Source organism: Helicoverpa armigera, chromosome 12, assembly GCF_030705265.1.
Source record: "Helicoverpa armigera isolate CAAS_96S chromosome 12, ASM3070526v1, whole genome shotgun sequence".
Taxonomy (NCBI): Eukaryota; Metazoa; Arthropoda; class Insecta; order Lepidoptera; family Noctuidae; genus Helicoverpa; species Helicoverpa armigera.
Window position 1 is genome coordinate 8824747 of NC_087131.1, and position 17542 is coordinate 8842288.

Consider the following 17542-nt stretch of genomic DNA (forward strand, 5'->3'; position numbering starts at 1 on the left):
CTGAATTTTCCCCGCTTTTCCACCCACTAGCCTGAATTTTTTAGCTAGTTTGAGAATTGTTCCTGAAACGGACTGACTATTGAGGTTCTAGGGTAGTAAATAAAGAAGACAAAAGAAAATTAAAATTATTTATTGAAACAACTTCAATTTCTTTAAATTAAATAATCTTTACTAAAGCTAGTGGGCTTAAACTTACACAACTAACGTAGGAAAGCGCAATATATGGGATAAATATAAGTAGCCATAAGTACACAAGTAATTGAAATATATTTTTCTGTTAAAGTACATAGGTAGGTAAATTGTTCTAGGTATCAATATAGGACTTAACGTTAGACTCTGCAGAAGATTATGATTTCCTAAGTTTAACATTAAATTACTATAACATTGATTCGACAAATGCTTTAAAATGACATCTGGATATTTAAAATGCCTTACAAGCGAGTGATGTTTGTACCTATTTGATACCTACTCGGACTTATAACTTTACATAGCAAATAAATAGTCGTAAAACATTCATTTAAGTTAATTTTGATTATGTGACGTTCGATACATAAGTAATACTTAGTGATTAACAATAGGGAAGATATCATGTAGGTATAAATTAAATATAAGGTCTTACAGCCACTCTTATCACATATTACAGCTTTATTTACTAGTTTGTCTACCATAGAAAATCTAAGATAACTTTATCGCCTGTATACAAATTTGTAAATTAAATCTACAAAATTAGTTCCCGTTTAAGGTAGTCCACTAACTGTATAATACAGGAGGTCAATATTCGTTTGATTACAATAAAACAAAATGCACTAAGCATCGGGTTACGAAATGTCAAATTTCACGTCAAACTAAAACCTTTAGGACGATTTTAGGATATTAGATCAAACTATAACATCGATATAATTTGGCATCGTTCAACTAAATGTAGCTTAATTAATTAGCTTTACGATGAGTGGAAATAAATGCGAACAAGCGTTGCTCTAGCGCTCTGGTGACGTCACGGGGACGTCACAATCGCAGTCACACCACATTGCGGGCAGACTTCACACACTCAACGATGGACTAAACAACAATAAGTAAGTCAAGCGAAACTTTCATACAGGAACTACTGAGTGTCTGACATCTGCCCGACAAATTGATTCAAAATAATATCACAAGTGAACTGTCTCAAACAAATACATCATATAGCGCTCGCTTTGACATGTTTCGTGGAAAGGAATTTTTGTTCAATGGACCTCCGCGGGATGCCGCTGACCTTCTTGGGCGAGGTGTTACAGTTTATGGACGACGGCAGAGACTTGTAGCCGCCGTCCGAACTGTAGTCCGTGTCGGTGGACTGACCGGTCAGGCTCGGACTGTGCCGGGACACGCTCTCCTTACTACTGATCCGGCCATTATACAAATCCCCGTACGAAGTATGATGCTTGATCATTGGCTCTTCAATCACGATGTTCTTTGTAAGAGTGCGTTCTGTTGTCGTGTATTGGTTCTGAAAGTTCTCTATCGAACGAGATCTGTTGGAGTATAACGCCCTACGGTCAGACTTGTCCCCCACAGAGGAGTCTCTTTTTATATATCGGCGGTTGTTGTCAGAGTTCGCGAGGGCTTGCAAATACTTAGTACCGACGCGGCTGTTAGTCTTCAACTGCACGGTGTCGACACGTTTGTCTACAATATTCTCGTCTCCATTAACAAGTCCGTTCACTTTCCTAACACCACACTGGCATTTGTTCACAGTCCCGTTGGTAACAGGTCTCTTAGTCTTTTGTGCTTCACTATAAGACGGCAGCTTCCTCACGCTAGCTTGTTCATTCCAACTGCGAACACAAAATAATCGGTTAATATCAATTCTTTAAGATCATCATGATCAGCATTTGAGTTTTAGAAACCTCGTTATTAGTCACTATTTCAACTGCAAAATTAGATTAGTTTTAGTTAGGGTGTTTATGTATGTGTACCTCACCTTTATATTCTGTCGAGGCAGCGTGCAACACAGAGACATATTTCATAATCAAAGTAAATTAGAATGTTAAATGACAAAAAAGTGAGAAAACCACACGACTACCTACAGTCAAACAACACAAAAAATCGTCACTAACTGCCTAAACCAAGCCAATTGATTGCCTAGTCAAGTCAATGTGCCAGAAGTGCCGTGCTTCACACAAAACATCCTAACATGCTGAAACTCTTCGTTGTCAGTACTAGCACCATCCTTTTCTCTATCACAACCCCAATCATCAAACCTTGCATAATTGTGATTAAAGCCTTTTAGTAACGCTTAGGCACTTTACACACTATTTACACTTTTATTGTTGGCTTTTTACCGCATGTTTATATGTTAAATCTTCATGCAAACTAGCAGTGATGAAGTCACTTGATGTATTTGTAGCAATATTCGTCGATGTCCCTATCGGAGACGAGGAACACGGCTCCGTCGTCGGTCCGGTACAGCAGATGCAGTAAGCACAACACATTGACGGAACACAAGAGGCAAACAGCGAGCAAACAGTCGAGCCACGCTACCTGATCCGACGGACGAACACGACCACCACCCAAGTGGAAACTGCCGCACCAATATCCAATGACGACATTTTTCAATGAAAATCCAATTCGGAATTTAAAGCAGCATGTGAGGAAATTAGAACAAAATGAACATTTTGAAGGACCTGATGATGATGATGATAAATTATAGATGGGTACGCCACTTCTTGATGAATGATAATAAATACATGAATAATTTAAATCAAAGAAAAATACCAGTGAAATAGGGAGATAAAGTTAATGTTATTTTACACATGGATGTTGGTGCAAATGTCATTTTTTTATTCATGTAGTCTTTGAATATGATGATCCATTTGGAATTGTTTAAGTTTGACACTAATGCTTGGCTCTTAGACACGGTATGTTGTACGAGTGAGGAACAATGATCTTTATATTGTGACATGTATGAGGGGATAATGGGCGGTATGTACATCAAGATGATAGATGAATGCAGTGTGTGATAAATGGACTTTATTGTAGCGAAGATAAACCTAAAACAATAAATAAAAATATTGGATAGATGGTGGAATAAATAAAACGTAATAGAGAAGGGAAAGTTAGTATGACTAAATAAATAGAAAGTGAGGTAGCTGTATGAGATAATGTAGAAGCAATAAGTGTTGCACTCAGTGTGGGTAATACAAGTGTAGTGCGTTGTAATGTTTAGGATGCGGTTACCTCACTAATCCGGAATTGTCAGAACTCGTTAACGCCGAGCTCATCGGCGGCCGCAACTGAAATAGAAAACCACATACATTTCAACTATTGTTTGCGAAACAAAGTCATATGTCATCTGATGACCTAGATTTTAAATACAATGAATTATATGAAACAGTTTTTCAAATGTATTATAATATTATATTTAAAAATAAACTTTTATTAATTCTGCAACTTCACAGTCCCCGTTATTCATTCTTTATCCTTTCTCTTCGTCTTTATCTTTGAACTGATGATCTTACCTACTCTTTTGGCCTTTTTCATTTCAGCCTGCTATAGCTCAGCTTTAAAAAACAAATGACTGAACCTACATAAACACCTAACTTGAATTTTTGAGGTTTTCCAAATTATGTTACATAGGTAACTGGGTTGACGAAGTCAGATAGGCAGTCGCTCCTTGTAAACCACTTGTAATGAGCATCCTCTGGTTAAACTTTAAGCCGACCCCAACAAAGTTGGGAAAAGGCTCGGGTGATGGTGAGTTTTATCCATTTTCCTTCTTCTATTTCACTGTTTATGAAATGTCATGGTAATAAGTGGGTACATACCCGGTCGGTCTGCGTGGCGACGTTGCAGGTGTCGTCTTGCCTGGGCTCGTGGGTCTCTGCCATGCGCAGCATCTGCGCCTGCAGCACGCGCACCAGCCGGTCGCGCTCCTCCAGCTGACTCTGTAACAACGAATGTAAAGATAAGCTTGAATATATAAATATTTGGAAAGACTAAGGCCGGCAATACACGGACCGCTTGAAGCAGTTGCAACTGCTCAAGCTGGTGTATGTGCGTCCATCGAACTCTGCAGTTCACTGTGCTTGCTTGAAGCTGTCGCCCCTGACTGCTTCAAGCGGTCCGTGTATTTGGCGGCCTAGAGCCCTGGTTCACTGGTTTCAAAGTGTGAGTTGGTTTCTGCCAGATAAAGGCTCCTTATACTTTCTGCCATATTTTCTTCTGCTATTCGAGACTTGTGAAACCAAAAGTTATAGTTTATCTGTCAGATAAGTTTCTGATTGGCTGAGAGGCTTTATCAGTAACCGTTGAAGCTGACCAGCGCCAGAACAAAGTCTCCAAACCTAAAATTGCTTGGAAGTTTCTACGGGTCGCTGTCTAGAAAATATTTTTATATCAGCGGCAGCGCGTCTCATGACTTTTCTCAAACCGAGGTAGATAATTACTTAACACACCTGATACAACTGTTCAGTGGCCTATCTGTACGAAACCATATTTACTCACGCGTTCATATCCAGTTTGAAAATAACCAATTTGATTTATAGCTTATTGCTAGATCGTTAAAAAATTATGATGGCCATATTTTTTTGCACTGCCCTCAATATGTAATAAGAATTCTTTGGCTATGAGAACGGCAAATAGGTCTTTATAACGGGGTTCAAGTTATCATCAAGAATCTAGAAACTATTCGAGTCACATGGTGTGCAAGCATCATTGTGACACGCTTGCTCATTGTTCACATAACTTTCGCATAAGGTTAATAGCTAATTTTGATCATTTCTTGCTGATACAATGCTGCTCTTGCTGATACTTGAAAATAAAGTTTCTGATCAAATTAATTGCATTATCCGTGACCGTAGTAAGATATTTTAGGGGTCAAGAGAGATTTAAAGTTTTAAAGGGAAACAAGGATTGGCCTCAACCCTTGTCAAAAGTTTAATAACTGAATTATGACCTGTCGTTAAAGTAATTTAGGGCATGTTTATTATAGAATTCAATTAACCAGTTAGTAAAGCCAATTACTTGTTTTAAGCGCATTAATTAGATCTGCCTTAAATGACCGAAGGCCACGTATAGTCTTCGCCGATACTTGTATGGCCTGATGACCGGTGATTAGCTAATTAAACCCATAGGAGCTCATGTTGATATAGAACCGTTTAAAGAAAACCCTTTTTAGTTTTTTATTTTTTTACTTAGTCTAATCCCGTATAAAACAGTAACTATTCTTAGTGTTTTGTGTTTTCATGACACTTTGATTTGATTCACTCCGGCCAACATTGGAAATGCTGACGCTGAAACTCATAATCATGTTCCTATTTTAGATAACTGTAATCCTATCAGTATTCTTCTCGTTGAGGTCCCTTAAGTTTGCCTTAATCGTTCTGATTAAGGCAAACAAAAAGTAGGATGCGAACAGAAATTAGAACAATTTAACGCACCCGCATCTACTTTTATTTTCGTAACCATCACACTTAAGCACTTACAAAGAGTGTTGCGAGAGAGTCAATATACTCTTTCGGTCATGAACCCAAGAGGGTACCTATAGCCCATTGATATTATTCAAATATGAACGCACCTGCAGATAGAGTATCTGTCGGCGCATCTCTGCGCAGGCGTCGGGGTGCAGCGGCGAGGCGGGGGGGCGGCGCCCGTTGCCGCGCGCGGGGCTCTCCGCGCACGCCGCCAGCAACGGGTCGAGAGTTTCGCTCTGTGTACCATGGAAGTATGGAAAATGTTGTTAGAAATACTGTAAAGCTAGGTACAACCCTTCCACCAGATGTCGCGAAAGCTGTAGATTTAAAAAAATATATAACTAGACGGTTTACGGTGCTCAGTAAATCTCTCTTACAATCCATTAGAACTCAAGAAATGGAGCCTATGCACATGTAGACACCGTTAATTTTACAAAGATCGCGAGCTACTAAAATTATGCTTTTACCCGATTGCCAAAGACCTGCTATATGAGTTGTGGTGTCTAAAAAATTTAAACGAGTGAAACAAAGCTACATACTTATGTGATTCAATTTGACACAAATATTGACAACTTGATTTCGACTTTCCGGAGAAAAAACTATTTTCCTAACTAATTTTCCTTAGCTGGCTAGAAATTCATAACTGTCTGTACCTTTACAACAATAGTATAGGTACATCGCTCAAATATAATTGTTGCTAATGTACTTAAGATTGCGTCATAAGTTGCGAACAAGTTGCCAAACCTCTACAACCTACGCAGACAGGATTAGGATTACCTATAAGCGAACTAAATTCAATTTGAACGAGGCCGTCTATCTTTAGCCTCGTTTTACTGCATATCCACTTAAACTTATAAAAGAAATATAGACAGATACGAGGCGTTACTCTTTTAATTATGAGTTCGATACGTTTATGAGTTCTTTGATTACATTGTAAAAAGAAATGGCTAGTTCAAAACTTACTCTTAATATATTCGGTCAGCCATTTCATTTACAAAACCAATAATTTGTTCTAAGTTATACATAATAGGTAGTCCAAAAGTGACAAAAACGTGTATCAAGTGAACAACTTTGTGGTTACTATTTTTAGGTTTTAAACAAATATTGTGCTCGAGGAAGACAAACAGATCAGATCTTAATTCATATGCAAAAAAGATAAGGTGATCAAATCCAGAAATACAGCTGCAGACTCGATCTTATCTTAATCACGTTGTCAATGGCATTATTTATTTTAATCTAGTGTTCAAAACAGATGTGTCTTAACAAAGTGATTGTGAGGCATTTGCATCATCACCCGTCTAGAAAACATAATACCCAATCCCACAACCTTGTTAGACAAATGTGTGAAGCACCAAAACAGAAAGTATGCATTTGTGAAAACAACGAATTATGCATTTGATGATGAAACCAACTCAGCGATTGTTTATACAGTCGACAGTTTTACTAAGATGTGACCTCGCTATTTTATCAGGAAATAATCTCATTTGTATTCTATATACAAAATATAGTTCATATTGCAATAAAATTGAAGGACAATGCGTTTAACATCGTTGTTACATTTTACAAGCCAAAGGAAAAGGAAGGCACAGACACGTTAATAGTATATTAACAGTTTAGCATTGAATAGCAAAGTGCAGTGCATCGGTGCGGTATTGCGAAGGCGGGTTACTTACACTCATCGAATGATGCTCCTCCCCGGGCTGCGTGCGGCAAACAAGGCGATGCAACCAAATAAACATATACGTTACAACACGCCAAAACAAATTAAATGTGCCAAGTACAAGCAAATTAATGCTATTTTGTGAAACAACCAGTGCCCACTGAAATGTGACGATGTTTATACACACGCTTTACATATCGACTTTAAATCTTTTCAAGTGAAATTCATCGTTACATGCTTCAGTGGACAGTGATGTAAAATCATATTAAAAAATTAAAACATCTAAATACTGAAAACTATATTGGAATAAAAACGAAAAATCAGTAGAATGGAACTATAATGACGAAATTTCTATTTAATTTCAAGGATGATTTTAGGCAAAAAGTACTGTTTTTAGTCTAAAGCGTTTCAATAGCACTTCAGTCATTGTCAGATTTCTATCTAGTGTAACTAGGCCAGATATAAATCTGTGCACTGTGGAGTTAAATGCCTGGGATGGGAATGTGGACCAATATAAATAAAGGGGGGTGCCTACTTCATACATGCTACCTACATTAGACACTAAAGAAAATAATAATTCTATGCTACTACAATAATACTAAATACCGAAATAAATATTCAAACATGCTATTTCGTTATGCACAACAGAACTAGGAACGTGTAATTTAAACTACTTATTCTAACAAGGAAGTAGTGCCAACTAATATTGGTTTGCTGAACTAGTGTATAATTTATTGTAGTCAATCATATTTGAAAGTTAACTGTAAATAATATTAAGACTTAACGCTACACGGCTCTTTTGCTTCAAGATAATTATAACATCTTAGTAAATTCTTAACCTGAAAGTTTCATCAAATAAAATGAGAATGATCTAATTAGACGGCCACGAAAGTAAAACCCACAATTAATTGGTGTACGTATATGATTCACTATCTCTGAATGGGAACAATTATTGATGTAAATAGCGCAGCAATGAGCAACAGTAGCACAAACCATTAATATGCGTGTGCGCTGAAACAGATCATTAAATAGACACAGTTTCATTTGAGACATGAGATACTTGCACACGCACCTACGAAGAAATGAGAACATTATAAATACTATTGTAGTCACTATTCTAAACTTATATAAGAGAAGAAATAATTGTGAAAGTGAGTTTTGAGGTAAAGTGGGAAATAATAATGGTATCGTTATTTTACATAGTCAGCGTTTGTCAAACTATCTAATCGTCGCGTAAAAGGAGAATGTAACTGTCCCAAGTTTATGTTCTCTCAGTGTACATTAAATTCTCATTTGATATGCCGTGAGCAATTTACGAGGAGTGGTATGGAAATTCATTTTATGGCAAGGGGATGGTCAGAATGGGCAGTTTGGGGACTTATAGGATTGGAAATGTAATTTGTATAGTGTTTTGTTTAGAGATACATACATGCAGGGCATGGTATGACTGACCTCCTGTAAGACCCGCTTGAGCTGCAGCAGCAGTGTCTTGATGTCGACCACATCTTGCAGTAGCGAGGCGGGCGCGGGCGCAGGCGACGCGCTGCCATCACTGATGCCAGCGTCCGACGGCGTCTGCGTCCGAGAGCGCTGCAAAAGCCGCGCTGTACGAACTGGCAAACTGGCCCTGCAAACATTAATTAACCATAAATTAAAATGTCAAGTAATGTCAACACATCGAACAAGGTTTTTCAATTGAAGTCATTAAAGTAGAATGAAACCGGTTCACATTATATCCTCGCAATCCGTGACGGCTGCCGTTTCACATTTACAAATCCTTAAATTTTTAAACAGGTCGAAGCGCAATTAATTTTAAATGCGACATTATCCTATCGTGAAACAGCTATATTGATCTCAAATATGAAAAACCTTTTCATCGCACGCAGCTTATCTCATCTCATGAGAACCGTTATCATTTGGGATATCTGTCTTTTACACATTCCTGATGATTATATCGGATTGATGAATTGATGCATTATTTTCGTCGCCAGTTTATAAATAGGTTGGCCTTTTTATGTGTCCAGCTAATACATACTTCCCTAAATTTAATGAGTATCGTAATGGTTTACTGATTCCATTTGAGGTTCTGACGTTGGGCGTGTTCGCGACCCGCCTACTCAAATTAATTAGCTAAACTAGGGCGACAGACAGACGTTTTGTCACCTGCTATAGTAAGCTATTATGGTGAAAACAATCTAGTTAATTAATGTAGACCTAGTCTGCTTCCGGACGAGTTATTAGATTTCTATGAATGAAGTTTTCCATGAAAAGGAGTGCGTGCCTTAAGCTACGAGAAAGCAACATTCTACAGGTTGTTAAGAATGTAGTTTCACATAACTTAAACCATCTCCCTTTATAAATGTGTCAATGAGTCAATGCCAATGCCTTGATTGATTAGAATAATTAGTTACAGTGATTATTTGTTTTTCAATTGTTGTTTAAAAGTAATGATAGGTACTCGCAGCTGAATATACTACGGGTAAATAAACAAGTAGGCAGTGTTGTTATTGGAATGCGTTTTAGTAGTCGTAAAAGAATTCGCAAATTGCTAAATAATTTTACTTGCAGTTATGAGTTAAATAAAACCAATCGTTTAGTTACGTACCCAGTACGTTAACGAATTGAAGTAAGAAGAATGTTTTCTCGATGACTTATGAAATGGTAACATAAGATCGCCTTACGTGAACAAAAAACTATAATAGAACAAATAAACACATAGGAGATTGTGCAATACGTTATTATGAACTATCGTGGATTACCACAATAAAATGACGTTCGTTCTGTTGGGAAAGAAAACCAATAACATCCGGTTATGAAATCATCAGCCAATGGAGCGTTTAAGAAAGGTAGTGCTAAACAAAAATGAAACAAATGCAATGGACAGACACGCTCTACGCAGACACGCAAATAAATGAAAATAGGTATCTAATTTAATTCGAGTTAGTCATAATTGTTTTTCGTTGTTGTCCTACATGGTTAAGCAAAGTGCAACAAATAAGGATAATCCACATAGTTCGGTTGATGATTCAGTAGCAAGTGTAGCGGTGCAGCCAGTCTAACTCATTGCCTCTCCATTGGCCTTGCGATGTTGCTTCGGCCGCCGTAGCTAGCTACTTGGCCTTTCAATGCACACGAAACAGCACAATATTGCTTATGGATGGACGAGCTTGTAAATAAAATAATATTCGACTGTAACCTCATTAGGAAACGCGAATGTGAAGTAAAGTCATTGAATGGCTATTCTCGTAATCTTTTGTTTCATTTATGTAGACCGTGTACATGTTCCACATAATAGTTTTATAAACACAGAATTCTGAAAACACGACACTCAATGATACATAAACCGTTTGATATCGTAAGATAACACTCATGTTTCACCTATAAGATACGATATCGATTTGATTTTAGTACAAATATGATACGATTTTGTTTTTAAATAAATGCGTTTTGAGGTTTTTGATGTCACTTTCTAAGTTAAATTACAGGAACCGTTCACAACACACGCAATGATCACATTTGTAATGTATTTATTGGCCACCTGTATTGTTTAGCCCTCTGGCTGCGCAGGCTCGGCGCTGGGCTGGCTGAGCGCGCGGCGGCGGGTTCAGCGACGGCGACGTGGAGGTCGGTCTTCTGTCGTCTTGCACCCAGGTGCTGGGCGTGGCCAGCGGAGCCGACGCTCGCAGACGTGGCCGAAACTGACCGCATGTCGCGCGGGAGACTTTCACAGCGCGCACGCACGCGGACAACTGAAGTACGGCCGCGGCCCGCGCTATCGGCGCCGCCACCGCCGCTGACGCCGCACCAGCTCGCCCGGAAAAATCAGATCTCGTGGCGTCGACCCTATCCATTCATGCCGAACGGATCATAATCATCACGCAGTTTTCTTTTTGTCACACTCTATTTGTACCCGCGTACTGTTAAACCTACAAGTTTACGCACCGTGATAACGACACAGTTGCGAAGTAATTGTTTATCATAATGTTCCCCATGACAGCAACATAACCAGGATGATACGCGTGTGGCCACTGACTCCTAGTTTGGAAATAGGGGCATGTCAAATGACGCAGCGAGGTGTGTCGGAAAGGGAGAAGGCTGAACGAGCGATTCTAATGTCTGAGTCGTCACACCGAGCGTCACGCTCGCTGACCGCGCACTGCCACCACAAGCACTTTCTTTTGCACGTGATTATGTTTGTTTTGTGTCATTATATAGATAGATGCCTAAGGTATACGTAACGACCGGCCTAAAACACGAAAAATAACACATTTGCACTATTTACCTCACTTCACAGTGTTACACTTCTCACACTTTTGGACGGAGGGGTTATCGGAGGGTTGAATAATCACGAAACTATTAGGAGCTTATAGGTCAGTGTCAATGTCTCAACGAGTTTGTTTGTTTTGTACAGGGTCGCCGGTCTGGTTACCATCCACTAGTGAGTAGAAACGCCAGCGCGCATGCGTCAGTCCGTTCAATAATCACCCCCTGGCTCAGCTGATTATTTTTATAAACCGATTTCTGCTTCAATGTTCATAGCAGCTGTATAAGTGTTTATAAAAAGAAAAGTAATTTAATTATGTAAGTTACATTAACCACCAACTTGCTTAAATAAAATCAAATTAGAACGTTGACGTCAACATCGATTTCAGCCCCAAGTTTTCGCCCGAACATGACGTCATTTTTATTGCTGACAACATCGTACATTTTCATTAAATCGTATGACAAAATTATTTTACTGTCGTTGTCCGCGCCGAGGGAATAATCATCTCTCGTATAACTGTTGTCTGTTGTATTTACATTACATGAGGCAAAATATTTGCGTAGCGCGGATAGATACATAACGCTTGTGGACCGAGGCGAATTCATTTCCCCCTTCAATGGGATAGTACGTTCCGTTATACGTACTATTTACGGTATAGTACAAGTTGCAGGGGCGGTAATGGAAGCGAGCAAAGCTGTGTCGGTCACGGTTTGGGCTGGCGACGATGGCGGCCAAGCGAAACGCAATTGTCTAAAAATACGGTAACTTACCATAGGCGCAATTACCATGCTGAAATTGTTTTGAACTGCTAGAAAAACATTTTTATTGTAATAAAAACGGCTTTAGTTGATTTAAATGAGGCTCGTTGTAAATCTTGACGGGCAAAAGTTGGAAAAGGTCAAGGAGTGTCAAACAAAAGGCGCACGTAGGTTATAAGCAAGTAATAAACTATGTGCCTAGATTTAATGACGGCTGCTTAAAAAGCTATTAAATATTTCACTCTAGGGTTAAAGTTCAATGTCACGCGACTGATACCACCAAACCTAAAAGAGCCAAGTTGGTTATCCACGGCTCAAAACTTAAAGCCTGAAACGACAAAAGTGAAAATATAGGTAATAGTCTGAATCCCGACCACTGACGACCAGTATTTAAAATACAACTAGGCAAATAAACTCCAAAATTATTCTCACACTAATTAGCTGCAACTTTAGAAAAACGAAGCTAATCTAATAAATTAATTAAGTGAAAGAACGTTAATTGAACATTCACTTTTCGCTGCTACGTGAAATTGCTGAAATACAAAAGTTACAATACATTGCAGACAAAAGTGTATGTAATTCATGTTGTTATGAATTATTTATGTGTATTTTAGGTACATAACGTATGCAAATGTAGTAGATACATAACAAGTGAGGGATATGTAACTAAATGCGTGATCATGCGTTGTTATGTGTGTGTAAAGAGCTGAGTAATAGAGTAACCCGGGGGAACGGCCGCATAAGAGGCAAGACATGTTCTACTAATTGTTACTTTCATTATAATGCGGGTAGCTAACTAGACTGTGTGCTTTACGATGTTACTTGCTTCCCGTTTCCCTTTAAGCTAGGGATAAATAAAATACGGTATTAAAAAATGGTTTTACTGGCGGACGCTGTAATGAATGTTCCGTAAGACACCCTTTTCTTCAATAAATAGGAACATTAAGATCATTAAGAAACAATAGTTTTAATTTACAATTACGAAGTCACGGAATAAAATAAAAAAAACAACATTCTACCAACTATTCTAACTTTATATCTTCCATGTGATGTCTGCCACACCCTATATTTTACACGTACTGGCCGAATGATAGTAACTAATATTACTGTGGATAAATGAGAAATACTACTTCAGTTTTAGAAAACTCTGTGAAAAGTTCAATAAATCTCCTCCCCTTCCTTAATGTTTGATATCGCATGTTTTACTCAGTTAATTTTAGTCCAATCGAATTATGCGAGTTTGTATTAAACTCGCCCTTCATCGTTTTAAGCCTGCACCCTACGAAAACATACAAGGATCAAGGTCAAAAACTCCACAAGCAGTCGTGCCGGATTGACTAAATTAGGGTCAGTCTAATAATACGGGCTGTATCCTTGATTACCCGCTAAAAATAAAAAAGGAATCATAGCGAAGGATTTACGAGGAACTATTGCAATCTGTTAATCGCTCTATGTGGTAATTAAATACTTTTTGTAACAATAATGTTTTCACACTTACAAAGTAAGTTTCAATGCACTCAATAAATTACACAGCTATAGTTTCCTTGCGGGAATAATACCTACCAGAAGTCATAAGTTAGAATTAGGCTTAATTAATGATGTTCTGGTATCGGCGAGGCGTAATGTGGCCTCGAGGCTCGAGGCAACCGCAGCCCGCAGGCTATTCTATTCAAACGATACAGTACCACTTCTTTCTCACTGGGGAGTCAGGTTTCCGTGGTCTGCTTTGCTAATGAATACTACGCAATTTGTGCATTGTTCGTGTTTTTGAAACATTAAACTAGAATATAAAGTTATAGGCCATTTGCTGTTTTAATCAGAAAAAAGGTGTCCATTGATATTTTTATATCATAAACATACTCTTGTATTGCACAGCCAAAATTTATTTAAATCCTCAAGGGTGCAGAAACATTAAAGCTTATGACGTGATTTATAGCCCCAATATTCGTGCTGAAGGTAACCAGTTAAGCTAAAGTCAACATAGGAAATGCAGGGGGAGCAATGCAGTCAGACGGCGAGACGTTCGCATGCAAGAGTTGCAACGATAAATACTACATAAAAAACTTTAAATAAGTATTGCTCTTGTGCAGCGGGAATGAATAGGGGTTGGTTTTACCACAATCTCATACATATACATGTGGTATTTGCGTGAACATTAACAAGTGCAATGTGCATGTTTGCATTTAGCAATGACATTTAACCTGGCACGTATAGCGGTTAGCGTACTTTGCAGTCGTTAGATCTTAATGCAGGTTTTGTAAACCACATCTAATGAGTCTACTAAAATGTGGGAGCTAAAAGTAGCTGTTCACTGTTAAAAATCTCGTACGCAAAAGGGATAAAGTTAACTTTAGAAAAATTATTGTGAAAATATTTACAAATTTTTTGTGCATAAAATTTGCATCGTTTTCGTGTACTTACTCTTTGCATTAGATACGTTGAATAACTTTCCATGAATCGTTTTTCTATGGTTATTGAACCTGCCAATCGATTTAAGTACGGTGCGTGAAGACATCAAAACAAGATGGTTTGTTTTTTGTTTCACCATAATATCGCATAATGCTGTTATTATGTAAGCAGACCTTCTCAACGTATTATTAATAGAAGATACATTAAAAGCCACCGACGTATTTGAGGTCGTTAACTTCTACAATTTAGCGAATATTGTCAGATACTTCATGAGGAAAATAAAACACGATTTACAGATTTAATTTACTTTGGCATAATTATAGCATTGAACTTGATGAGATGTAATGATATTATTAGAAGAAACGTTACCAGATATTAATTAACTCAACAAGAAATTGGTCAATAAATAAATAAATTCGCAATCACTCAGAAAATATAAGCAATTCCAAGCCCTTCAGAACGTTTGAAATGATTGAACTAAATAACTTGATTTCATACGTGCTTTTAAGCGATGGCAGTCAGCCAGGAAAATCATGAATTTGACACCTAGGTATCATATAGGTGTTCAACCTATTTTCCCAGGTGCATTAACCTACAGTTATTTCTGTAACGGTAAAATTCCTAATCTCAACTACCTGCTCACTGGAAAAGACAATAAAATGTACAAAATGATCGAATCTAACCATTTATGTTTCGTTTTATGGCTAGCAACGTTGTGGGTGTAAGTATCGCAATTCCACCAAAACTATATCCCACGAGAAAACCTTGATTTAGTTTATCGTTGTATCCAATTTATAACGATTTATTACAAAATCGTGCTTCTGTACATTTGATCTGAAATACTATAATACAGCTGAGCTATAGTTATTAATTCTAAACCTTATTTATTTTATTAATTCTAAACCTTATTTATTTTATAGTTTTATAACCGCCAATTCACGCAATTTTATGTAAATCAAAGACATTAAACATAGGTGTACTAGATGCAAATCAAATTACACAATTAGGTTCCATCTGACTGTTGTCTAGACTAAAAAACCGAAAACACACTTTAACATATAGGTAGTCAGTAGTATGTCATTAGTTAGGTTTGCCGTTATAACTAAGCTATTTTTTGTTAGTTAGCTGCCACATTAATCTGAGATCAACAGTTGCTGTCGGAATGTAACGTGAACTCCAACATCTCGGCAAGGTGCAGTGCTCTTGACCGGTTTTAGTACTTATTTGTGCTAGATTATGTCATTCGCATTTGAAAGTATCAATAAATAACATTGTAAAAGGAAACATTTATCATATGATGTCATACGTAAACAAATCGTTTGCGAGAGGATAAAACTGAATTTTAAAGGTATTTGAAAGTTGGGTAATTACACGAATTTATGGTAATTATATATCTTTTCGGATATCCACCTAAATATGACACCAATATGACTCTTCATTCAAGCTATTATGTAATATATAAAAGAGCGTTCCGTGATTACGTTTAATTATTGGCCTATTCAACTTTTTAATGACTTTATGTAATGTTGTGACTTTGTAAAAAATCTCGACGGTTCATTGTAACGTCAACACTTAGTTTTTTGTATGTCGATACCGTTTCACTTGTGTTATTTTAATAGCAATAGCAAATAGCTGTCATGTAGGTACCTAATAGTGCGACAAATAACACGTATGACCGATGTAATAGCTGCAATTTATTTTGAACCGATTGATTAAAAATCATTTTACGTGACTGGAAACTAACAATTATTATTAAATTCTTAAATTATATGCTTAGGATTTAGAGCATGGAATACATCATAGCTAAATAATGGTATAGATAGTTCAACTCAGATTTGCGCGCGGCTCTATGTGTGCGTCGGCTTGTAAATATACAACTTTCATTCGTGTGACAGTGACGTCTTCTGAGGATGACGTGTTCTTATCGCTTTTTGTTATGGGTACAGTCGTTTACGAAAATGTCTAGTTCTTCACGGAGAAAATGTTTTAAGGAGTCAGGTAGCGTTTCAAAAAAATGAATAACATTCAAAGCTTTTTATTATTACATTTTACAGTTTATCATTATTTTCTCATACGGCTTTTCAAATTGACATTGACAGTATCTAAGAAATAAATGAAGTGAAATATCTAAGATGAATTAAATACTCCTTACATATTTTCTAGCTCGGGGTACGCGGACAATAAATAAATGTGTGGACTAAGAATGTAAAAAGACCTATAATTTAGTATAATAATGGAAACAAAATGTGTGGGGAATTTAAAAAAATTATATTGCTTCGCATAATGTCGACCAAAATAAGACGGAAATAATGAAACTCATTAATGAACGTTTAAGTCAAATTGATGAAGGGATGTTGGGTAATACTTGTCGACATGTACAAAAGAAAAAAGAAGAATACTATAGACATTTTGACATGGAGTCAGAATTTATAATTAACATTGGTGAAAGTAGCGATACAGAATCATTATAAATAAATAAACTAAATTACGTAATAACTGTACTTTAAACAGCCGTATACAACCCCTAAATAACTGTATTTGTACCCGACTGTACCTCTTGTCACGCACACAAAGTCACTGTATATGTACAAGGGTTACCCACACATAGGGCCGCGCGCACGACTGAGTTGAACTTACTATAAAGAAAATGAAATAATACTGATCAGAATCTAGATTCTATGCTTACCACTATAATTTTCTGATTTTAATAGCTGGGAATATTAAATGCTAAGTAAATGATAGCCTTATCCCCCTAATTTTAAGCGATTATTAAAAAAAAGTCGGTTCAAAATAACTGAGCAATCATTCTCATCGTTGTGTAATTTAATTGCGTTTAAAAATCCTCAATCATACAAAAAGGAAACTAAACGGAACTGATTTTAGTGAGAAAGCTTGTCCTGCTTTTAAAAAACATAAAACTTTAACTGTTTGTTTTATGTTCGACATTTTTACGCTTGTGATTACGAAATGCGAGACAGGATAAAGATTTCAATGGCTTTTA

The 17542-nt window shown here is 37.2% G+C and overlaps 1 protein-coding gene across 6 annotated transcripts in view; it reads right to left on the bottom strand.

Annotated features, from left to right (window-relative positions):
* Nucleotides 1–114: 114 nt before the first annotated feature.
* Nucleotides 115–17542, bottom strand: part of LOC110384005 (uncharacterized protein) — a 76011-nt gene continuing 58583 nt past the window's right edge. For 3 of the 6 annotated variants that reach the window (XM_021345013.3, XM_021345014.3, XM_021345016.3), the window contains 6 exons: nucleotides 8563–8737; nucleotides 7124–7150; nucleotides 5555–5686; nucleotides 3804–3923; nucleotides 3217–3272; nucleotides 115–1814 (listed from right to left, as the gene is read on the bottom strand). In XM_021345013.3, coding sequence (XP_021200688.3) covers nucleotides 1178–1814; nucleotides 3217–3272; nucleotides 3804–3923; nucleotides 5555–5686; nucleotides 7124–7150; nucleotides 8563–8737 — 1147 coding nt within the window. In that variant the 3' untranslated portion in view covers nucleotides 115–1177. Of the gene's footprint in view, nucleotides 1815–2520; nucleotides 2561–2601; nucleotides 3030–3216; nucleotides 3273–3803; nucleotides 3924–5554; nucleotides 5687–7123; nucleotides 7151–8562; nucleotides 8738–17542 lie in introns of those variants that run through there. The other 3 variants (XM_049838597.2, XM_049838596.2, XM_021345015.3) reach the window with 3 other exon arrangements.